This window comes from Salmo salar, chromosome 04 (genome assembly GCF_965601325.2).
Source record: "Salmo salar chromosome 04, fSalSal1, whole genome shotgun sequence".
NCBI classification, from domain to species: Eukaryota; Metazoa; Chordata; class Actinopteri; order Salmoniformes; family Salmonidae; genus Salmo; species Salmo salar.
The window spans coordinates 84557419-84582930 of NC_138294.1; the positions used below are offsets into that span (position 1 = coordinate 84557419).

Genomic DNA, 25512 nt, shown 5'->3' on the forward strand with positions numbered 1-25512 from the left:
CCAAAACAATAAATCCCAATTTGTTTAATTAGTGAATCTTATCATTTGGAAATAACTTTTTTGTTGTTCCACATCAAATTGTATATGACCTTAAATACATGTGTGTCTCCTTTATAAAAGCGTTGGAAAGCTCATTCTATTACTGAGTTTGTAAAATTAAAGGACTAAGCACTTACTGTACGTTTCACGGTTGCAAGCTGGCTTGGCAACATATGGCTAATCGTGGTGAACGGCAATTAACATTACTGATTAATGGTGAACAGACAAATGTTCTGCTTATAATTGAGACTGTTTGAAACCTCCGTGGAGAATCACAAGTCTCCATGCATGAGACAGAGACAGACAGAGACAGAGACAGACAGAGACTGAGACAGACAGAGACTGAGACAGACAGAGACTGAGACAGACAGAGACTGAGACAGACAGAGACTGAGACAGACAGAGATGGAGACAGACAGAGATGGAGACAGACAGAGATGGAGACAGACAGAGACTGAGACAGACAGAGACTGAGACAGACAGAGACTGAGACAGACAGAGATGGAGACAGACAGAGACAGACAGAGACAGACAGAGACTGAGACAGACAGAGACTGGGAGTGGGACTGAGAGAGGGACTAGGAGAGGGAATGAGAGTGGGGAAGGGGCTGGGTTTGAGACTGGGGGAGGGGCTGGGGGAGGGGACTCGGGAGGGGCTGAGGGAGGGGAGGGACTGGGGGAGGGGCTTGGGGAGTGGTTCAGGACACATTGGACTGGCATCCCAAAAATCACTGTCTAATGCATCCACATCTCCATGGTTGTGTCTCGCAGACTGGGCCTCAACCCAACACTATAGAGCTATGGGCCTCAACCCAACACTATAGAGCTATGGGCCTCAACCCAACACTGTAGAGCTATGGGCCTCAACCCAACACTATAGAGCTATGGGCCTCAACCCAACACTGTAGAGCTATGGGCCTCAACCCAACACTATAGATCTATGGGCCTCAACCCAACACTATAGAGCTATGGGCCTCAACCCAACACTATAGAGCTATGGGCCTCAACCCAACACTGTGGAGCTATGGGCCTCAACCCAACACAATAGAGCTATGGGCCTCAACCCAACACTATAGAGCTATGGGCCTCAACCCAACACTATAGAGCTATGGGTCTCAACCCAACACTGTGGAGCTATGGGCCTCAACCCAACACAATAGAGCTATGGGCCTCAACCCAACACTATAGAGCTATGGGCCTCAACCCAACACTATAGAGCTATGGGCCTCAACCCAACACTGTGGAGCTATGGGCCTCAACCCAACACAATAGAGCTATGGGCCTCAACCCAACACTATAGAGCTATGGGCCTCAACCCAACACTATAGAGCTATGGGCCTCAACCCAACACTGTGGAGCTATGGGCCTCAATCCAACACTGCTATGGGAAATGGTTATACTGTACAACTGTGGTGGTGGCATGTAATGATGGACTCTAAACCACATACTAAAAAGCATATCGTATAATAATTGTACATTTCTAATGCTACTATTAATCATGTGACTATCCCAAATGAAAGAGTAAAAGTTAACTTTGTTCTGAAGAAAGGTCAGAGAATAACTTCTGTTCTAAATATGAGTACGAAAGAGGAGTGTGTGTCTTTGTCTTTGTCTTTGTGCGTGTGCGTGTGCGTGTGCGTGTGCGTGTGCGTGTGCGTGTGCGTGTGCGTGTGCGTGTGCGTGTGCGTGTGTGCGTGTGTCTTTCTGTGTGTGGTGTGTGTGTGTGTATATATATATATATATGTTTACATATATGTCCTGCATATATATCACAATGATAGGGAAGGCCCATTTGTTAGCAGCTGAACAACAGGAGAATTCAAATTGAGTAATGAGTTTCTGCATGTCCTAATTAACCAGGCATCAGAGGTATTTTTAGGGGGAGAGAGAACTGTTCAAATGCCTCTATAAAAAGGAAAGAATCTATCCTCACAACCCAATTCCAAGCAAATTAATCTTTAGATTTTAATTAAAGGTACAACATTTGATGGCAAAACTCATCTTCCTCTACTATTCCTCTTTCTTATTCCTGCAGTGGAGGGGTGACCTGCTTAGCTGCAGTAAGGTTGAGCCTGGATGAAACAACTACCATTTTTTTATTTAACCTTTATTTAACTAGGCAAGTCAGTTAAGAACAAATTCTTATTTACAATGACGGCCTAGAAACAGTGGGTTGACTGCCTGTTCAGGGGCAGAACGACAGATTTTTACCTTGTCAGCTCGGGGATTTGAACTTGCAACCTTTCGGTTACTAGTCCAACGCAGTGCATGGTGAGGCATTGGTATCAGTGTAGACAACACTATGAACGTACTGTACATTTAAGGTTGAGAGGGTGTAGTGTAGCGTAGTGTAGCGTAGTGTAGCGTAGTGTAGTATAGTGTAGTCAGGGGCGCACTGGGATAATAAATCGGCCCTGGAATTTTATCCATACCAGCCCGCGTCACTTTGCTTGCTTCCAACTTCTTTTTTTGTTCAATAGAGATGAATTACATCTTTATGTGCACTAACTAATATCATAGGCTAATTCATTTGGGGTTCAACACCTGAGGAAGTGGAAACTTAAAACACATGAACTAGATGGCTAACTCTAAATATAACACACACTGTTAGAAGCCATGTATTCATCCAACAATACATTTTATGTCCTAAATCAACTTTGCAGTTGTAGCTTTCTACCCATGACACTTATAGGCCTATGCACTGGCAATGGCTGGTGCGCATTTTGCGTGTGGGGCCACTCCATATCTCAGAGCTATATCAAATACCTTGGTTGTAAAATAGCTGCTATTGAGCTGAATATTCAGTTGAGAAATACAAATGGTATCTACAAAAAGATGAGACCCTCCTCTCTTCGACAGTGATAAGAGGACAACACTTCCAAAGTTGTGTTTTACCCGCAATTGCATTTGAAATTGTCTCTTGAGCAAATGAGGGTAGAGAGGAGTGGCTCACTTATCACAGCAGCAGGCCCCAGCGAGGGCACAGGGACAGGGGCAGGACAGACACTTTCATTACAGGAATCATGAGGATAATGCACTTTACTGTTTGACTAAATCATGGTTTTTGCTGCCCCCCCCCAAAAAAAATTGGACGTTTTGAGTGAGGTGACAATCTAGAATGTGCTCGTTCTACATTTCTAGCACCCTTTCTGTTTTTTTACGATCCATGATCTTGACTGTCTAACTGATAACAGAGTTGGAGCAGGTGTCTATGCTGATGCCATGTTTGACTTTGAATGTGCATTTGCGTAACCTCGTATCCACTGATCCACCAAAGGCACATTATTGATTAGTATAACAGAGAAATCTTAAAAAATATTTTTTGAAAAATAAATCTTTAAAAATAAATCTTAATAGGCCCATGTCACCTTTTTCATTTTTACATTTTTTTTATATAAAAACACATATGTTGGTATATGTCAATTTTGACCAGCCCACCCAACAAAAAAATGGTTCAGCCCATCTGGTATTTGCCAGAATTGTCAGATAGCCAATCCACCCCTGAGTGTAACATAGTGCAGTATATTGTAGGAGCAGACAGGAGGAGAAGCAGAGCAGCAGAGCTTCCTCTTCTTACCTGCACATGATCTCGTGTGTCAGTAACACTCGGCACATCTCAGGGTTCTTGTCTTGCCCTTCATAAACAATGGCCTGCAGAAGGAGGGGGGCAAAGATTAGATTAGAAACAGGTTGAGGATTTGTTTTTCGAAGCAAAGTTGGGTTAGTACTGGTCATCACAGAGGCCCACAAGATCTGCCCTGGAGAGAGTGTTCCTACTGTGGTCTGGATCACGTCTGGTAACATCTCCCTCCACACAGAAATCACATCGGTCTCTCACATTATGGGACGTGGCTCTCACTTGACTTAATCACTAATTGGACATATTACAATATAGCATTGATTTATTTATTTCACCTTTATGTTGTCAGGGAGTCATGCTGAGATCTAGGTCTCTTTTTCAGATGTGCCCTGTAATATTTATCCAACGTCACTTTCTGCATGAAGAAGATCCATAGAAGCTACCCAGATGAAGGTACAGTGCTCTTAAATCATTGGGCTTCAACTTCCAGCCCGCTCGCTTCTGTTCCATTTCTGGTCCAAATAATCCACATCAGCATGTTGCTTGATTTTGGTGAACATTTATTTTCCTTGTGTGACAACATATCACCACATTTGTAATAACCAAGTATGTATTTTCACTGCCGTTCCAGGGTGTTTTAGAGCGTGCTGTGGTCCAGCCAAACAGGGCTGTTAATGCGGATGGAAATATGACTTCCTGTCTCTCTGTAACATGTCCTGTGTCCCAAATGGCACCCTATTCCATATATAGTGCATTGAATTTGACCAGGACCTAAAGGACTCCGCTCGGAATTAGCACACTATCTAGGGAATAGGGTGCAATTTGTAATGCAGACTTGATTGGCGGCTGGAGCCCAATGCTCTGTCTGTCTGAAACATATACATGACACTCAGCTGATCATTGGAAACAAATGTGGTCTTTCAATTCACCTCCTAAGACTTGGATGCAAAACAGAACACTACACTGATGGACATTATCCTTAGCTATTGTGCTACCCATATACTCCATACAGATTATAAATAGTCCACAAATTTAAAAGGACTGTTGGAATGCTAAATCTCCTTGTCCAGTCAAAGACTATCATGCCCTCTCCTCCCTGCCCCACCCCGCCACCAATACCAACACCCTCTCTCTCTCCCTCCCTCCCTCCCTCCCTGGAATTTGAAAGAACGGATTCCACTTGAACAACACAAAAACACACAGAGCGGCCCTAAGAGCTTAATGTAGTATTTACTGCCTCTGGCCGGGGGATGTTTAATGAATAGCAGCGTGTGTCGTGAGAACTCTGCGGGACCCGTCCGATATTTCTGTCCAAGGTGGGAGGGAGGGAAGGAAGGGGCCATCCCGGGTCCTGGCTTCCCACAGCGCTGCAGAGCAGAACATTATGTAAAGAGAGAGAAGAGGAGCTGAGAACAGAGAGGAGAGAGAAGAGTAGCTGAGAAGAGAGAGAAGAGTAGCTGAGAAGCGAGAGAAGAGTAGCTGAGAAGAGAGAGAAGGGTAGCTGAGAAGAGAGAGAAGAGAGAGAAGAGTAGCTGAGAAGAGAGAGAAGAGTAGCTGAGAAGAGAAAGAAGAGAGAGAAGAGTAGCTGAGAAGAGAGAGAAAAGTAGCTGAGAAGAGAGAGAAGAGTAGCTGAGAAGAGAGAGAAGAGTAGCTGAGAAGAGAGAGAAAAGAGAGAAGAGAGAGAAGAGTAGCTGAGAAGAGAGAGAAAAGTAGCTGAGAAGAGAGAGAAGAGTAGCTGAGAAGAGAGAGAAAAGTAGCTGAGAAGAGAGAGAAGAGTAGCTGAGGAGAGAAGAGTAGCTGAGAAGAGAGAGAAAAGAGAGAAGAGAGAGAAGAGTAGCTGAGAAGAGAGAGAAAAGTAGCTGAGAAGAGAGAGAAGAGTAGCTGAGAAGAGAGAGAAGAGTAGCTGAGAAGAGAGAGAAGAGTAGCTGAGAAGAGAGAGAAAAGAGAGAAGAGAGAGAAGAGTAGCTGAGAAGAGAGAGAAAAGTAGCTGAGAAGAGAGAGAAGAGTAGCTGAGAAGAGAGAAAAGTAGCTGAGAAGAGAGAGAAAAGTAGCTGAGAAGAGAGAGAAAAGTAGCTGAGAAGAGAGAGAAGAGTAGCTGAGAAGAGAGAGGAGAGGAGCTGATAAGAGAGAGGAGAGGAGCTGAGAAGAGAGAGAAGAGTAGCTGAGAAGAGAGAGGAGAGGAGCTGATAAGAGAGAGGAGAGGAGCTGAGAAGAGAGAGAAGAGGAGCTGAGAAGAGAGAGAAGAGTAGCTGAGAAGAGAGAGAAGGGTAGCTGAGAAGAGAGAGAAGAGAGAGAAGAGTAGCTGAGAAGAGAGAGAAGAGTAGCTGAGAAGAGAGAGAAGAGAGAGAAGAGTAGCTGAGAAGAGAGAGAAAAGTAGCTGAGAAGAGAGAGAAGAGTAGCTGAGAAGAGAGAGAAGAGTAGCTGAGAAGAGAGAGAAAAGAGAGAAGAGAGAGAAGAGTAGCTGAGAAGAGAGAGAAAAGTAGCTGAGAAGAGAGAGAAGAGTAGCTGAGAAGAGAGAGAAAAGAGAGAAGAGAGAGAAGAGTAGCTGAGAAGAGAGAGAAAGTAGCTGAGAAGAGAGAGAAGAGTAGCTGAGAAGAGAGAGAAAAGTAGCTGAGAAGAGAGAGAAAAGTAGCTGAGAAGAGAGAGAAAAGTAGCTGAGGAGAGAGAGAAAAGTAGCTGAGAAGAGAGAGAAGAGTAGCTGAGAAGAGAGAGAAAAGTAGCTGAGAAGAGAGAGAAAAGTAGCTGAGAAGAGAGAGAAAAGTAGCTGAGGAGAGAGAGAAAAGTAGCTGAGGAGAGAGAGAAAAGTAGCTGAGAAGAGAGAGAAGAGGAGCTGATAAGAGAGAGGAGAGGAGCTGATAAGAGAGAGAAAAGTAGCTGAGAAGAGAGAGAAGAGGAGCTGATAAGAGAGAGGAGAGGAGCTGATAAGAGAGAGGAGAGGAGCTGAGAAGAGAGAGAAGAGTAGCTGAGAAGAGAGAGAAGAGTAGCTGAGAAGAGAGAGAAGGGTAGCTGAGAAGAGAGAGAAGAGAGAGAAGAGTAGCTGAGAAGAGAGAGAAGAGTAGCTGAGAAGAGAGAGAAGAGAGAGAAGAGTAGCTGAGAAGAGAGAGAAAAGTAGCTGAGAAGAGAGAGAAGAGTAGCTGAGAAGAGAGAGAAGAGTAGCTGAGAAGAGAGAGAAAAGAGAGAGAGAGAGAAGAGTAGCTGAGAAGAGAGAGAAAAGTAGCTGAGAAGAGAGAGAAGAGTAGCTGAGAAGAGAGAGAAAAGTAGCTGAGGAGAGAGAGAAGAGTAGCTGAGAAGAGAGAGAAGAGGAGCTGAGAAGAGAGAGGAGAGGAGCTGAGAAGAGAGAGAAGAGTAGCTGAGAAGAGAGAGGAGAGGAGCTGATAAGAGAGAGGAGAGGAGCTGATAAGAGAGAGGAGAGGAGCTGAGAAGAGAGAGAAGAGTAGCTGAGAAGAGAGAGAAGAGTAGCTGAGAAGAGAGAGAAGGGTAGCTGAGAAGAGAGAGAAGGGTAGCTGAGAAGAGAGAGAAGAGAGAGAAGAGTAGCTGAGAAGAGAGAGAAGAGTAGCTGAGAAGAGAGAGAAGAGAGAGAAGAGTAGCTGAGAAGAGAGAGAAAAGTAGCTGAGAAGAGAGAGAAGAGTAGCTGAGAAGAGAGAGAAGAGTAGCTGAGAAGAGAGAGAAGAGTAGCTGAGAAGAGAGAGAAAAGAGAGAAGAGAGAGAAGAGTAGCTGAGAAGAGAGAGAAAAGTAGCTGAGAAGAGAGAGAAGAGTAGCTGAGAAGAGAGAGAAAAGTAGCTGAGAAGAGAGAGAAAAGTAGCTGAGGAGAGAGAGAAAAGTAGCTGAGAAGAGAGAGAAGAGGAGCTGATAAGAGAGAGGAGAGGAGCTGATAAGAGAGAGAAAAGTAGCTGAGAAGAGAGAGAAGAGGAGCTGATAAGAGAGAGGAGAGGAGCTGATAAGAGAGAGGAGAGGCGCTGAGAAGAGAGAGAAGAGGAGGTGCTGAGAATAGAGAGGAGAGGTGCTGAGAATAGAGAGGAGAGGAGCTGAGAAGAGAGAGGAGAGGAGGTGCTGAGAAGAGAGAGGAGAGGAGGTGCTGAGAATAGAGAGGAGAGGAGGTGCTGAGAATAGAGAGGAGAGGAGCTGATAAGAGAGAGGAGAGGAGCTGAGAAGAGAGAGAAGAGGAGGTGCTGAGAATAGAGAGGAGAGGTGCTGAGAATAGAGAGGAGAGGAGCTGAGAAGAGAGAGGAGAGGAGCTGAGAGAGAGAGGAGGGAGAGGAGCTGAGAAGTGAGAGGAGAGGAGGTGCTGAGAATAGAGAGGAGAGGAGCTGAGAAGAGAGAGGAGAGGAGCTGAGAAGAGAGAGGAGAGGAGCTGAGAAGAGAGAGGAGAGGAGCTGAGAAGAGAGAGAAGAGGAGGTGCTGAGAATAGAGAGGAGAGGAGCTGAGAAGAGAGAGGAGAGGAGCTGAGAAGAGAGAGGAGAGGAGCTGAGAAGAGAAAGGAGAGGAGGTGCTGAGAATAGGGAGGAGAGGAGCTGAGAAGAGAGAGGAGAGGAGCTGAGAAGAGAGAGGAGAGGAGCTGGGAAGAGAGAGGAGAGGAGCTGAGAAGAGAGAGGAGAGGAGCTGAGAAGAGAGAGGAGAGGAGCTGAGAAGAGAGAGGCGAGGAGCTGAGAAGAGAAAGAAGAGTAGCTGAGAAGAGAGTATTACACAGAAGGGTCACAGTGATAGTGGCTGTTGAGGGAGCCTCTGAGCCCTGCTGAGCCCTACTGAGAAGAACAGGTTGACTGAGTCACTGTCAGTGCTCACACTGTGACTCTGTACTATATATACAAAAGTATGTGGACACCCCATTAAATGAGTGGATTCTGGCTATTTCATCCACAGCCGTTGTTAGCAGATGTATAAACTCGAGCACACAGCCATGCAATCTCTATAGACAAACGTTGGCAGTAGAATGGCCTTACTGAAAAGCTCAGTGACTTTCAACATGGCACCGTCATAGGATGCCACCTTTCCAACAAGTCAGTTCGCGAAATGTCTGCATTGCTAAAGGTGCCCCGGTCAACTAAGTGTTGTTATTGTGAAGTAGAAATGTCTAGGAGCAAAAACAACTCAGCAGCACGGGACCGCCTTGTGCTGAAGCGGGCAGCTCGTAAAAGTAATCTGTCCTCGGTTGCAACACTTACTACCGAGATCCAAACTGCCTCTGGAAGCAACGTCAGCACAAGAACTGTTTGTCTGGAACTTCATGAAATGTTTTTCCATGGCCGAGCAGCCGCACACAAGCCTAAGATCACCATGCGCAATGCCAAGCGTCAGCTGGAGTGGTGTAAAGCTCACCGCCATTGGACACTGGAGCAGTGGAAACGCGTTCTCTGGAGTGATGAATCACGCTTCACCTTCTGGCAGTCCAACCAACGAATCTGCGTTTGGCGGGTGCCAGGAGAACGCTACCTACCCGAATGCATAGTGCCAACTGTACAGTTTGGTAGAGAATGAATCGTGGTCTGGGGCTGTTTTTCGTGGTTCGGGCTAGGCCCTTTAGTTCCAGTGCTGGGAAATCTTAACGCTACAGGATACAATGACTGTCACGACTTCCGCCGAAGTTGGTGCCTCTCCTTGTTCGGGCGGCGTTCGGCGGTCGACGTCACCGGCTTTCTAGCCGCCACCGATCTACTTATCTTTGTCCATTTGTTTTGTCTTGATTGTACACACCTGGTTTCCATTACGTTATAATTTATTCCCTATTTAACCCTCTGGTTCCCACATGGTTTTGTGTGTGTTTGTTCTTTGTTAAGTGGTCGCTCTTTTGTGTCGAGCTGGATTGTTTTCCCTGTATGGAATTAGTTTGTGATTTATTTCAAGTAAAGTACGTTTTTACTCAGTTCTGTGTCCTGCGCCTGACTCCGTCCTACCTGCTGCACACTGACACTTGACAATGACATTCTAGACGATTCTATGCTTCCGACTTTGTGGCAACAGTTTGGAGAAGGCCCTTTCCTGTTCCAGCATGACAATGCCCCGTGCACAAAGCGAGGTCAATACAGAAATGGTTTCTCGAGATTGGTGTGGAAGAACTTCACTGGCCTGCACAGAGCCCTGAACACAACCCCATCGAACACATTTGGGTTGAATTGGAACGCCAAGTGTGAGCCAGGCCTAATCGACATTAGTGCTCAACCTCACTAATGTTCTTGTGGTTGAATTGAATCAAGATCCTGCAGCAACGTTCAAACATCTGGTGGAAAGTCTTCCCAGAAGACTGGAGGCTGTTATAGCAGCAGGGTGGGGACCAACTCCATATTAAAACCCATGATCATGGAATGATATGTTCGACGAGCAGGTGTCCACATACTTCTGGTCATGTAGTGTATGATTCACACTGTGACTCTAAAACCACAGGGATGCAGAAGACGTCATTGTGAATATGCTACACTCCTGGACATGTTTTATGGAAAGATGGACTGAGATGCTTGGTGCTTTATGAGTGCAGTGGTAACTGGGAATGTTCTGTTATTTTTCCAGAACATTCTCTTCTATCCTTCTCTCGGGGATTGAATATTCATGACTCATCGTGCAGAGTGCTTCACATGTACTGGGAAGGGTAGTGTCTCTCTGCCTGCACTGCTTTCACCTCACTCTGTTGTTAACAGTGAGGAGGGCGCTAGCTGCTCGTGGATTTCTGCCACTGTCTGCCTTGTAGGAGGAGTGTAATGGTCTCAGTCTATCTACTCTAGCGTGTAAACTCCATGCCCATGGCGGTGACGGTGGGGCGGTAAGAGGGAGGCGGGGTAGGGAAGAGAGAAGAGGGGAGGGGAGGTGGGGGCGAGCAGTTGGGATGCCAGACTGGAGAGTGGCACACCATCTGGTCCAGCCTACACCTCTTCCAAAATGCCTCAGCTTTGTTGTCACCCTCCCATAACCTAACAACACGTTGTCTCAGTGCCGGCAAATCTCTCTTTGACGGCAAAACAGTCACCGCATGGCGTCGGCACGGTAACCACACGACACTCCAATCAGCAGCCTCATGTGCAGGTGTAGATATGGTGTTAAAATGGATCTGTTCCCTCATAACACCGAGTGAAAAACAAGCCTGCTCCACAGCTACTCTTCAGTCAGGGTGACTATGAAAATGACTTGTTCCTTTGGTTTCACTTTGAGAGAATAAGGACCAAGGTCTTCTAAAACAGCACTGCATGAATCAACGTCTGCAGGCTAGGAATACACTGCTCTCAACTTCCAGGTCAGATCTTTACTGAGCACAGCCAGACCTTGTGCAATGATGTCCTCCAGTAGAGAAATATTAGCACTATCATGACAAATGAACTCATAGAAATATAAAGTCATGAAATAATGTGCATGCTCTGCAAATAAAAATGAAGATTAAAGATCCTGAGTCCTTTGTTGGGGGATGTCAAGAGTTTGTTAAAATCATTGAAACCCTCTCACTCTGTGAGTTTATGTTTTCACCGTGTTCACTAAATATGTAAAAAAATTACGCTAAATGAATAGCGCTGAAAAACATGTCTGTATTTTTCTCTCTCACAAGCAGAAAAAAAACAGGAAGTACACACAGAGCAGCAGCGAGGATGTAAACTCGTTAACACAAAACAGAAATAACATAGCGGTATTTTTGGCTTGTCTTTCAGTCCAGTTATAAAAACAGGAGTTGCTATGTGACACCTTCATTTATCCACACCAAGAGAGGGTGCTGAGGGACGGTGTCCAGGCGATCAGCACCATATCGCCCAGACCTCCAGACCTGGGCCTCAGCCTTATGAACAATACCACACTAGTTATTACTACTACCACAATATAATCCTGAACAAGGCTGAATATCCAACGCTATCGTTGGGCAGCCTCCCAACAGCAGGAAATGTCTCATAGAATAGATGAATAGCCCTTTGTCTGGTTTGTTAGTGTCATTGAAGTGTTTGGTGTCTAAATATTTTATACAGCTTCTGACACATCTGGCATTCTAATTAGGAGAGAATCTGTCTGCAGATGGAGAACTGCAGTTTGTATCAGGTTATTTTGTTAAGTTTGACTTACTACTCAGCATTACGTTTGACTGTAGGTGTGATTCAACCTTGTCTTTCTATCTTTGAAGTCCACTGTGCATAAAAACTAAATATGCTCCCTCCACCTCTACCGTCGATGCAGCACGTACATGACATTCACACCTATCCTGCGCTAACGACAACGTGATGCACCCGGTGCATTAACAAACATGTAGCCTTCATGTGCCTTTTAATACATATTTAAACTCACGCCGCACACTTTTCCTTTTTCATTTGCCATTTTCCTCATTGGCTTTGATATGACGGCTGAAATCTAAGGCGTGTAAACAAGTTGCTATAAATATGTGGAAACGCACTTCCCGCTCTGTTAGCGTCATCTGTTAGCGTGTCACCAGGAGCATGGCAGCCTTTCTTCCCAGGCCACCGCCACAGCAACACAGCTACTTTTAAAGAGGTGCCACGATCAGTCTGCCTGTCTCCGTCTTTGTTCCCCCCTCAAACTAGCAACTACCCCATCCCATCCCACCCCACCCCCAGCTCAGCTGTTCTGGCTCCAAACCTCAGGGTAGGAGAGAAAGAGAGGTGGAGAGAGAGAGGGAAAGCGAGCTATAGATAAAGTGGGGAGGTGAGAAGAAGAGAGAGAAGGAGGGAGAGTGAGAAGGAGAGGCCCTCCTGCCTGCTTGCTGTCTTTATCAGATCTGTCAACGGTGGAGAACATGATCGTAGATACAACTGTCAGACTGACACCCCGGGGCACTACTCTCTCTCTCTCTCTATTCTGTGTGATAGTAGTGCTGATTTTAGAGTTGGTTATAACAATAAATACTATGTTTATTACTGCAATTTTATGGTTGTGATGAAAATGAATGTACTACTAACAAGTGTGATTACAACATGCATGGTAGTTGTCAATATCGTTATCCCCTCACCATAAACTCCTGTCAGGCTATCTCTAGTAGGGTATGAAGCCACAGTGACACATTAGTGGTTGTTCCATTGGAGCCCCAGTACAGTGCAGCGGTGGTGGTGGTGGCCACAGTAATAACAACACAGTGAGTCTTAAACTCTGTGGCTAGGTCTATAGCATTAGTATGATCATCTTTGATTTCCATGAGGGCTGGATCAGCAGCACGCAGGCAGCACTGTGATCAGACACTGGGACTCATAGCTGTGAGACAGACAGACAGACAGACAGACAGACAGACAGACAGACAGACAGACAGACAGACAGACAGACAGACAGACAGACAGACAGACAGACAGACAGACAGACAGACAGACAGACAGACAGACAGACAGACAGACAGACAGACAGACAGACAGACAGACAGACAGGCAGACAGACAGACAGACAGGCAGACAGGCTCCTCGCTGGAGAGAACGTGCATGGGGCTTTGGATCCGATCATGTTGACCTTATCCTTCCTAACCAAGCACAACAATGGTTTGGCTGGACCACCTGTTAATTAGTCTTCCTTTCCCCCAGCCCCCATGTCATCACACAGACTACAGCAGTCTTTCTACTGTTAAACCTTATCATTAGGTCTACCAGGTTTTTCCTGATCGTATGATGCAGGCAAACTTAAATGAGTTTTACCTCATTTCAACCAGCATGTCACATGTGTAACCAGAGGGAAAAAAACTCTAGACCACCTTTACTCCACACACAGAGACGCATAAAAAGCTCTCCCTCGCCCTTCATTTGGCAAATCTGACCATAATTCTACCCTCTGGATTCCTGCTTACAAGCAAAAACTAAAGCTGGAAGTACCAGTGACTAGATCAATACGGAAATGGTCAAAAGACGCGGATGCTTCACTACAGGACTGTTTTACTAGCACAGACTGGAAAATGTTCCGGGATTCATCCAATGGCATTGAAGAGTATACCACCTCAGTCACCGGCTTCATCAATAAGTGCATCGACGACTACTTCAACCCCACAGTGACCGTGCGTACATATCCCAACCAGAAGCCATGGATTACAGGAAACATCCGCACCAAGCTAAAGGCTTAAGCTGTCGCTTTCAAGAAGCAGGACACTAATCCGGACATGTATAAGAAATCCCCTATGCCCTCAGATGAACCATCAAACAGTTTTGATGTCTTCACTATTATTCTACAATGTAGAAAACAGTCAAAACAAAGAAAAACCCTTGAATGAATAGGTGTGTCCAAACTTTTGACTGGTACTGTAGACATAGGCTACAACAACAGCCCAGAGTTTTCCCTGGTCAGAAATTGTTTAAAAAATATATTTTTTCTTCTTATCATCCAGCCTCCATACTACTGTATGCAGTGCCTTCAGAAAGTATTCACACCCCTTAACCTTTTCCACATTTTGTTGTGTTACAGCATGAATTTCAAATTGATAAAATGTCGATTTTTTTGTCACTGGCCTATACACAACATCCCATAATGTCAAAGTGGAATTATGTTTTTACATTGTTTTACAAATTAATAAAAACTTAAAAGCTGAAATGTCTTAAGATAATAAGTATTTAACTTTGTTATGGCAAGCCTTAATATGCTCAGGAGTACACATTTGCATAAGAAGTCACATAATAAGTTCCTTGGACTCAATCTATGTGCAATAATAGTGTTTAACATGCTTTTTGAATGACTACCTCATTTCTGTACCCGACACATACAATTATCTGTAAGGTCCCTCAGTCGAGCAGTGAATTTCAAACACAGATTCAACCACAAAGATCAGGGAAGTTTTCCAATGCCTCGCAAAAAGGGCACCTATTGGTAGATGTGTAAAATAAATAAAAAAAGAAGATATTGAATGTCCCTTTGAGCATGGTGAAGTTACTAATTACACTTTGGATGGTGTATCAATACACCCAGGAAACCGCTCAGGGATTTCACCATGAGGCCAGATGGTTACTTTAAAACAGTTACAGAGTTTAAAGGCTGTGATGGGAGAAAACTTAGGATGGATCAACAACATTGTAGTTACTCCACAATACTAACCTAATTGACAGAGTGAAAAGAAGGAAGCCTGTACAGAATACAAATATTCCAAAACATGCATCCTGTTTGCAGGATGGCACTAACGTAATACGAACGTAATACTAACGTTATGTTATGTTGGGGCCAAATCCAATACAACACATTACTGAGTACCACTCTCCATATTTTCAAGCATAGTGGTGGATGCATCATGTTATGGGTATGCTTATAATTGTTAAGGACTGGGGAGTTTTTCAGGATAAAATATTAATGGAATGGAGCTAAGCACAGGTAAAATCCTAGAGGAAAACCTGGTTCAGTCTGCTATCCACCAGACACTGGGAGATGAATTCACCTTTCAGAAGGACAATAACCTAAAACATCAAATCACCTAACAGGCCAAATCTACACTGGAGTTGCTTACCAAGAAGACAGTGAATGTTCCTGAATGGCGGAGTTACAGTTTTGACTTAAATCTGCTTCAAAATCTCTGGCAAGATCTGAAAATGGTTGTCAAGCAATGATCAACAAACAATTTGACAGAGCTGGAATGTTTATGTCTCCACACTCTGGGCTCCAGCATTAGCAGGTCCACCTCTGGTAGTTACTAGCTGTGAGGCCCCAGTGACAGCTCTGTCAACCAGAGAGTGAAAGAGAGAGAAAGAGAGAGAGGTAGATCGAGGTAGAGATAGAGACAGAGAGGGGTAGCGAGAGAGAGGTAGAGAGAGAGAGAGAGGGAGAGAGGTAGAGAGAGAGAGGGAGAGAGGTAGAGAGAGAGAGAGAGAGAGAGAGAGAGAGAGAGAGAGAGAGAGAGGAGAGAGGTAGAGAGAGAGAGGGAGAGAGGTAGAGAGAGAGAGCGAGAGAGAGAGAGAGAGAGAGAGAGAGACCTGTGCTCTGGCTCCGATCACATTCTTGATAGACCACTACAGAGATGCCCAGAGCTAAAACAAACTGATGAGTAAGTCATCTGACTCATCTGGTTATGAAATACACATATGCGCCATGTCATGTGCCTCACACCATACTAGTCATAAATCTAGCAATAATTCACTAACACAAAAAAATATTGTATACAAATTAGAGGAGCTTCTACACTGATAATATGAAAACTAAATAATCAGGTTCCTATTTCAAACAGTTGTTGTAGTCCATCAACAGCAGCAAGAATCACTACTTTTTAGTCTAGCATATTCCTAGAACTCTCGAATCCTCTCGTCGACAGAGTTAAACAAACACAACAATAGGAATTCTAAGTGCGGACGGAAAGAAAAAAATGTGTGAGTCCTCAAACCTCTGCCTCTCTCTCCCCTCGCCAAGAAGGTTAAACAGTTCATTAAGAGACAACAAGACTGCCAGACTGACACGGTCTGAGTGGCAGCTACTGGGGTTTAATGCCATTTGATATTGGCTGTGACGCCCGTGCAGTGTGACGCCGTATGTTAGTGAGCGTTAAGAGAGCGTAGCATGTTTCTCCTCTCAGCAGCCTTCCATTACCCTGAGCCTGCTAACGAGCACATTAGCCAAACACCAAACATGTCACACTATCCATAGGGGTAAATTCCAGGAGAGAAAACAGAAACGCTACAAATAGAGTTGGCTAAAGGCTGTAAATAATATCTCTGAACATTATAATTCAGTGTATGACATTTTACCTTTCTTGAGGGTGTCAGATTACAATGTCTGTCTCAAAAAATATCATTAAAAAAATGCTTTCCAAATAGTCAACTCCTGCACTTGAAAGTAAATTAAATAACTCTACTTTCTTATGAATAAAATCTAAATAATAAGTAAGGCAAGTGTCCATCCATTCCCCACTCAAACCAACAGCATGATTATTACAGTGAGAGCAGAGCGGCTCAGCAAAAGACACTTCAATGGGTCCCCCTCTTCATTGTTAGGCAGAGGGACACTGGGATGGAACCTTACCTGTTTAGTCATGGAGTCAATGAGTCGCACATAAAAGTCCTGCTCTGTCCTGATGCCTAACACACACAGAGAGAGAGAGAGAGGGAGATATAGATAGAGATAGAGATAGAGATAGAGAGAGAGAGAGAGAGAGAGAGAGAGAGAGAGAGAGAGAGAGAGAAAGAAAGAACAGGAGAAAAGACATGAGTGGAAACGGTTTCAATAGAATTAGGTACCCTGGCCTGTTACACACTGTCACACATTTAAACAGAGATGCTGACAATGACTACCATAAGTGCCAACCTATGCACTGAGGCAACAAAGTCGACCTCACTGAAAATAATAAAGATACTCTATAGGCTAATTAAATACATTTTTGGTATGTAACTTAGCATTACAGTATTCTTAGTCTAAGCAATTCACTTGTGTCAGTAAATATATATTTTCAGTAAAGGTGGGATTAAAACTAAATCAATTGCAGAACTTCACCCTCCAAACTTCAGGAGGATCATTTATTATTGAAAAATATAATTCAATAATGCTTGACATTACAGTTACAATTTATTTCCAATATTGGCAAACAAAATGTATTTCCCATGGATATTAGCAATGTTAGTGAATATAGTTAGTCCTTAAACAATATTTGCACAATTTGTGGTGGATTACACAATAGGTTTTGCCAAACACCTATTTGAGACAAATCAAAAACACAAAGAAAACTTAAGCCTATACTTCCAAGTCGGTAGTGACAACTGAATAGACAGAAATAATGTCACAATATATTGTTGGGCAATGGGTTAGAGCCTATTCATTAATAAGCTTAACACAATCAAATGGAATTAGTTTTCTAGACAGACTGTGAAGCTTCGCAATGTGATGGAAACAATGAAAACGACACCAATTAACGCTTATAAAATAAACAGCATAGCCCACAAAAACAATTATACACAAACACACGATACAGCGACCTTAAAACAGTTATCTTTTTTTTGCTGTGAGACAAATAGCTGCTGACGAGGTTAAAAGATGAACCAAGCAAGACCATTGTGATCAAGGTACACTACACATACTCGCAGGTAGGACTGCTTATATGTGGAAATATTTAGCTATGATAATTGTTAATTATGAACAGACAATTCAAGTCATGAGATTCAGAAAGCCGTAAAGTTGTATTACTTCTACACCAGGCTATTATTACTGATATAAAAATGTTGCTTTTCTTTCAGTATAGACTAACTATTTCTATAGCAGCAGCCTAACTGATGATTACATGTTTATTTTTTTATCCAAATTTAACTTTTCATTTGTCCGTTCATATGTAACAATTACTTGATCTTAAATGAACTTAAAGATGACTTTAGGGGAAAAGCTCAACTAAACGACAGCTGGTGTTGTTATTTCTGTAGAATGGAATGCAAATCATGTTTGTGGTAATATGTATCCGCTTCCTGCGACTAAGAACATCAGCACAACCTTGTCGACAGGAGAGTTGACCAATGGTGTTCACTTACCATTACTGTAGAGAAGTTGCAGTCTATAATGTATCCCATTGTTAGTCTTTTCTCCAGCGGACTCCTGTAAATGAGCAGATTTAAAGTGGACTTCAACTCACTTGATAAAATGGGAATTTGTGCGCTTTGTGTTCAAATTAGACTGAGCTGTCAGAAATAAACTGGTGCATTGATTATCAACTCGACAATAATCTGGGATTGGCGACATGTAGCATAATTATTGTACACACACATTTTGTATCGTTATTGGACTGTAGGCTATAGAGAACTGTATAGAAATGAACCTCTGTTTGCATGGCTGAAGGTGAGAAACATCTCAAAGCGACACTGCAGTAATTATGCTACTTAATGTAGTGCTACTATACAAATACATGGAAACTGGTTTATCGGAAATTAGGAGAATTTATGGAACAAGCGGTTTTATTACGTTATTAAGCCTATGTTTAATGTACTGAAATGCACAAAATCATTAGCCAAAATATTTCCATAGCAGTAGGATAAATATTAATATTTTGTAATGAAAAAAAACACAGTGATTTTAATTGTATTATGTCAAATATGTTATATTATTTTAAACAAGTATACATATTTAGAGATACAACGACAATAAGGCTATACCGTATCAACTTCAAAAGACAAAATATTATTCTACGAATATATTAGTAGTAGTATTATTCTTTATAGTAGTAGTAGTATTCTTTATAGTATTAGTAGTATTATTCTTTATAGTATTAGTATAATTAGGTCCATTATTATTTGGATACACTGTTATTACTATTAGGCCATTACGAGCATGTAGCCTAATTGCCATGAACATGTGGAAATATTTGTAAAGCTGCCCAAAACAAATACACAGGTTTATACATAGGTTGGATGGGTTTTAATGTCTAACTAGATGAGTATGATACAGCTGGGCTTTGGGCTTTTATTATGTGTCAAAATGTGGATGTGGGACAATTTAGTGTGCGTGCAGAAGCTGCTAAAAATATATATATATTTTTAAATCACTCACCTTTTCCTTCTCGACAAAACCGAGGAAAGACGTCCTTTCGATTTCCACTGGCTGTCCTTGTCTGTCATATAGAGCCAAAACGAAGTGAAAGAAGTTGGATTTCCGAAGATTTGATGGCGGTTGCTTCTCAAAGTGCGCCCGGGCAAGACCCACTCCACTGTGGATAGACATGCAAGGGGTAGTCGTTGTTAGAGCATCACCAGACTTAAACGTATGAAATAAGTTCTTAGCCTCTTTAGAGTAAAACGTGTGAAAATCCTGTTCATATTTGCGAAGCGAACCGTGTAAGTCCTGTTGATTTTTGTCGAAGCGAACCTTTTGATATTTGCCTAATTTTAAACAGTGCGACAAAATAGCCTAATTTGGAAAATGAATGTTTCGAAGTGGGCTCTTTTAATGCTGATGTTGAGTTGATATGCCTGTCAATACTCCAGTCTCGTGGCATTGATAGGCCTACGCAAGCCTATATAAGAAACATATTTCCATGGCCAATTTAATTAACATGTTGTTATTATCATGATATTATAGTTATTATATTATAACTATTATGACTAATATTTTAACTGTTCTGTATATCTAAACTGTAGACTATGTCCAATTAACAGTATAGAAGTCATCCATAAGGCTACATGCTAAACTCCCACTGGTGAGGGGAGCATCGATGCCACGGCAAAGAAAACTTTAAACAATTCTTCGAGCAAAAAGCATGTACGCTAAACTGCAAGTGTAGCGACAAAAAAATATTTTGGTCCCTTGAAAATATAGTTTCCCAAAACAGTGTGGACCATGGACCATCCGTGCGCTGGTGGAGCCTTCGCGCCGGGAGGAAAGAGCCTGTCTCCGGCTTCTTACCTTTGAGCGGCCGTGTTCGCATCCAACACGCCGGCTCCCTGCATCCATGTCCGAACTGCGTTCATCCCAGACCCGATGGGTTCCTCTTTCAAACTACTCCCACTCCTCTGGATGCTCTCCTGAATCCCAAACATGACAAAATCGCGCTCCCTCTCTCTGTTTACCGAGTGTCCCAAAATCAGTTTTCTCTAATCACAGGTAAAAAAAAAAGCGGGCGTGGGCGTGAGATGGTGCTGGGTCCGCGTTGATGCCAGTGACAGTGTGTCCGTTTACTTCAAACCAAGAGAAAAATACGAAAAGAGTCCAAAGACGAGTTATCGGAATCCAGGTGCCTCATAGACCAGAATCACTTCAAACAGAGATCATAAGACAAACGAGCGAAACGCAAGACGGCGCAAATGATCAAAATCTCGCTGGAGGTTTTTGACGATGTCGCTCTGTGTTGGGGATACTTGCTCTGTGAGCGCTGGTGGCAGTGGGACCAACTAGAGCTTTCCGATTGTTCTAGATCAAATGTCTTCATCCCCTGACAAGTTTTCTCTTCCTTTTCTCTCTCTTTGTTTCCTTTTTCCAATGATCTCTGTCAAATGGAAATGAATAAGAAATTTGAAATCAAGAAGAGGAGGACCCTTGTGGCTGCAGATCCCGTGTTGTTCCTCTTGTTAAAATGGGAGTGATTTGTGTCCCTTCCCAAAGGAATCCTATTTGACTATCTCTGAGAACTAAACACAAGCACACCAGCCCCAGCAGAGGGAAGAGGGAGTGACTGTAAGAGGCGGGCTGCCCTCAAACAAAGACGAGCCCAGTGTCAGATACGCCCAACCACGGTTCGCCTCATTAGGCGATGTATTTAAGGCCGCCCCTTCCCTTACCTCCACCGCACAACGGTCGCTCTCTCGCAGCTAAAGCCACAGATCACTTTAAAGGAGCTTTCGGAGAATGTTGCCAAAGATAACTCCATATCGAAAAACTGGTTGCATGAAGTGAAGCGTACAGAGATGAAATTCGGATTAGTTCAGATATGTCTTGAAAACGTGTCTGACTGTGTAAACCCCCAGTGAGAGATGGTCTTGATGCGTTTCTTATTATGGGGAAAATATATATATTTTTACAACTTTTTTCAATACATCTACTTTTAGGCTCTCATTGTGTGGCCGCGGTGGAGAGGGGAGAAGAGACGCATTTGAGCACACCGGAATCTCTGTCTTTAACGATGAATGTAGGCTTAGCTAGGCTAGTGAAAAGTATTAAACTATAGATGTCAACCCAAGGTCCAAGTATGTAAAAACATTCCAACACAACTGTAAGACTTTGCACAGATGTTCGTACTTCAGATACACTAGTGGAAGTTTACACCATTTTACACACTTTATTGTATCCAACTGCAATATAGGAATACAGAACAATATTTAGCCTAACTGTTTATTTAATTTAGAAATGATATTTATCCATATGTGTAGACCTATGTGCATGCGTCCAACTCATGCAATACATGTTTCATTTAAACAAACTAATGCAGACTGTCAGAAGGCCTTCATCATGCAGGCGAAAGCTCGTGCCTTTCAAACGTGTTAGTGAATTTCAGGCTGTATCAATGCAGAGGCTATGTGATAGGCCCATACATCAAGGTTACAGTCGTGAGATGAGTTGAGAAAATGCGATAAGTAGGGCTAATATCAAGACATGGTGTTGATGATACTGTATTTTTTGGTTATGAGAAAATTGGATTGCAGTTTTGGTCTCAGGACCAAGCTCTGCTTTCATGTGGTGGAGAAATGCGGGAGACATACAGAGTTGTTCTTACAAAGCAGAGACTATTCTGCGTCTTCCCACTTAGTTTGTATACAATTGTTTCACCTCATTTATGAAACCCATATGGTATGAAACAAAACATTTAAATGTAACTGTTTATGCTAACGCCACAAGAAGCGCTGAGATAAACAGTGACAACAATAATTAGCTCAAAATAACAATGTGGCATAATTGTTACCAGATTCCTCGTCTTTGCCTTTCTGAGTCTGCTTTTTTATCGGCGATAAATAAATAGTCTGAAATAGGCTATGACTACTTTGCAGAGCGAGAGAGAAAAACTCTGATCAGTAATTTCATGAATCATGGTTTAGGCAAATAATACACATTTAAAAAACGAAGAACGTAGACGATTGAAAGAGGCCAACATTTTCCCGGTTAAATTTTGGACATTTTGCCTGTCACTATACATGACACTTTTTGACCTTATTGGGCTGAGTTATTTTATATCCTATATACAGACAACAAGAAAACATGTCAAGCCGTTTGTTTTCCTCTTCTCTGTGACTGACTGACACACCGGAGACATGGATATTTTTTACCCCCACTATCCTGCAAAGTTTTCACATAAGAGATGGATATATATGTTTAAATAGACTTAATCTAATTCCTTCACAGACTTCCAAACCACAAATCTAAATGGCCCAGTGCACACGACAGATAAAATAAGCATATATTTCTTAGCCTAACAGTATCATAACATATTAGGTATATTACTAAGATGAATACATATTATTTGAGTCTCTCATTTGAGTAAAGGCCTAAACTAATGAATCAGAATGCATTGTCAACTCAATGTTCACCAATATTTATATATATATATATATTTTTTAAATCAGATACATTTCACAATAAACTAGCCACCAAAACACTTCACTATAGCCTACTCGAACGGAGCAAAGTCCAATTCAATTAAGCGACATTTGCATTTGAGTCATTTAGCAGACGCTCTTAACCAGAGTGATTGGAGTTAAGTGTCTTGCTCAAGGGCACATCAACACATTTGTCAGCTAGCAGGGTTGGGGATTCGAACAAACTACCTTTGGATTACTGGCCCAACGCTCTGAACCACTAGGCTACCTGCTGCCATTTAAGTTGGTTTTGTTGGTGCTGATGATAGGCTACACGGGTTGATAACGCTTGTGCGGAGGTAGGCTACACTCTACTCACCCACCACGGTCTTTCCTCTGGAAATGGTTGATTCAATCATCCAACGTCCGTGGCGGAGGAAAGGTGAAATGCAACTGCGGCTCCCTCACGTGGTCAATAGGCGTCATGTCTCGGATGGATAATTGGCAACGAAGGAAAATAATGCTGCGTTTACACAGGCAGCCCAATTCTGATATTTATGTTTTCCCACTAATTGGTCTTTTGACCGATCACATCAGATCTTTACACATCAGATCTTTTGCCGAGCTGATCTGATTGGTCAGAATACCAATTAGTGAGAAAAAAAATATATCAGAATTGGTCTGCCTGTGTAAACGCAACTGAGGCACGTTTTAGGTACCTAGCACACTGTCCTGCTGCTACTGAATTTAGACGAATACTTGTAGAACGTTTAACCACATGCCGGATTACTATTTTACCGTCTGCAGATGGTCTTGGAGTGCGAGGATTTTACACCTTCAAAAGTGATGAAACGTCGCCACCGTGTGTCCTAGATGTCTCATCGGGAGGCACAATCAATGCATCAATAGTCGATGTGTGTTCTATATACAAGTTTAATTTGAACTCAAGATGCAAACTAAGCGTATAGAGGTCATGCATTTAAACACAAAATACCAGGTAGCGTTATTATTTTGGGGGGGTATGTATTTATTTATTCTGGGAGAGAGCACACCCCCTATCTTTGCCATTGATAGCTTCTGTGACAACATAGGAGTTTGTGGCAGCGCTATTTAGCCCCATCTCCATTTCAACGTAGTAGGCCGACCTTTCCCCCGAGTTTATTGGCAGCAACAAACTGAAAAGGTGCACACTGGACTGTCTACTACAGGCATGAAACCAAAGTTGGTGATTTAGGCCTACTGTTACCTGCAGTGCTGGAGTATAAATTATTGGCTGATCACTCCTGCTGAGCTGTGATCCCATAAGAAGTCCATCTGTGACAACTTTACATTGTTGGACAGGGACCATATGTAAACATTTCACTGTTGTTTACATAGCATGTGACAAATACAATTTGATTTGATTTTGATTTGAGGAGCACTTGGCCACAAAAACCTGTGATGGCATGGTCAACAGCATAAAGGGCTTTCACCATTTTAGAGTTTAAAAAACAAATAGAAAGAATAGAAAAATGATAAGAAATGTAACTGGGTTATATACACGTATCTATTGTATAGTCTTGTCATCACATCTCGGATAGCTTTACAGGTCGTTGTAACCATGCTTGTAGACTAGCCAAGGGTTTATTGTCATTGAAAATGAGAAAGGAAGACCAAAGACATTTAACATTTTCAGGATTTTGTTTATTAGTTTAAAAAACAGTTTAATATATATGAAAATATCAAATTGCTAAATGTACTAACTACATCCAGAATAACTTTGAGATTGAGACAAAAAGGACTGACTGGAGAACCTCCAATTCCAAAATGTACTGAAAAACTGGCTCAGAACTGGCCCTGGATCGCAAAAAAAAAAGATGATTACAGAATCGAAGATCATTCTGATACAGATTCAAAGATTTGAAAAACTGGGCCCTGAGGTTCATATTAGAAGGAAACAATGACATCTATTTAGAGATCAAAGTGCAGAGAAATATCTCTACAGAGTAATAGATCTCTACAGAGTAACATATCTCTACAGAGTAATAGATCTCTACAGAGTAATATATATCTACAGAGTAATATATCTCCACAGAGTAATATATCTCTACAGTGTAATATATCTCTAGAGAGTAATAGATCTCTACAGAGTAATAGATCTCTACAGAGTAATATATCTAGTAGTTCTCTTATTTATTAAAAAGCTGACCCGGAGAGGTGTGGACTCAAGTCACATGACTTGGCCGATACACTGACTCGAATCACACATTTGATGACTTGAGACTGGACTTGATAGAAAATAAAATGACTTGACTTGGAGCCTCAAGACTCGACTTTGACTTGAGACTGATGACTTGAAATGATCTGGCCAGGTTTTGTAAAGTTTTGTCACTTATTTTGTGGCACCGACTCTCGGTGCATTACTCTCCACGCAGCCAGAGACAGTAGTTTGTAAAAAAACGTGCAACAGATTGACTAGTGAAACACACAATCGGCCCTCTGATTGGACCAGCAAACTGTCAATCATCATGGTTCGGTTGAGCTAGTGGTTCCCAACGTGGGAGTCGGTAACGAAAACGGGTTAGGGGGTCGCGAGTATGAACCTGAATGGTAAAAATACATATTGTTTTTTTCATGCATATTTTAATAGGCTAGATAGGTATAGCTTACCATTTGTAACTTCTATTTCTGCATTTGCCAATTCGAGCTGGTCACTAACATATTCTGGCGAATTTATTACGGTTTTTGTGAGGAAGAAATGATCGATCATGCATGCTCTGGACTCCAGAGAGGTGACATGATATCCCTAGTTGATATTGACTGATTAAAAATATATTTGCTTTGACAAAGACCGATTTGAAGTCAAAATGCGTCAGCTGAGGTGGGACCAACATTCAGCTCCAAATGCAGGTGTAAAACGCAGTTTATTTCTGTATCTTGCGTTCTGAACAGAAAGCATCACCATTTATAGCTGTAATGACAGGCTACATTTGCGCAGCGATTGTGTTCGCGTGTGCGCGCGTGCATGTGCGTGCGCGGGGGTTTTCAAGCTTTGAACCACAATGCTTTGGGCTTCGCGG

General features: G+C 42.6%; 1 protein-coding gene across 5 annotated transcripts in view; it reads right to left on the minus strand.

Annotated features, from left to right (window-relative positions):
* LOC106603880 (transcription factor COE1-A) overlaps positions 1-20622 on the minus strand; it is a 359109-nt gene extending 338487 nt beyond the window's left edge. For 4 of the 5 annotated variants that reach the window (XM_045717374.2, XM_045717370.2, XM_082974762.1 and 1 more), the window contains exons 1-5: positions 19854-20621; positions 19002-19158; positions 17990-18053; positions 16500-16555; positions 3617-3690 (exon numbers count right to left, since the gene is read on the minus strand). In XM_045717374.2, coding sequence (XP_045573330.1) covers positions 3617-3690; positions 16500-16555; positions 17990-18053; positions 19002-19158; positions 19854-19987 — 485 coding nt within the window. In that variant the 5' untranslated portion in view covers positions 19988-20621. Of the gene's footprint in view, positions 1-3616; positions 3691-16499; positions 16556-17989; positions 18054-19001; positions 19159-19853 lie in introns of all 5 variants that reach the window. The other variant, XM_082974761.1, reaches the window with a different exon arrangement.
* Positions 20623-25512: the final 4890 nt, after the last annotated feature.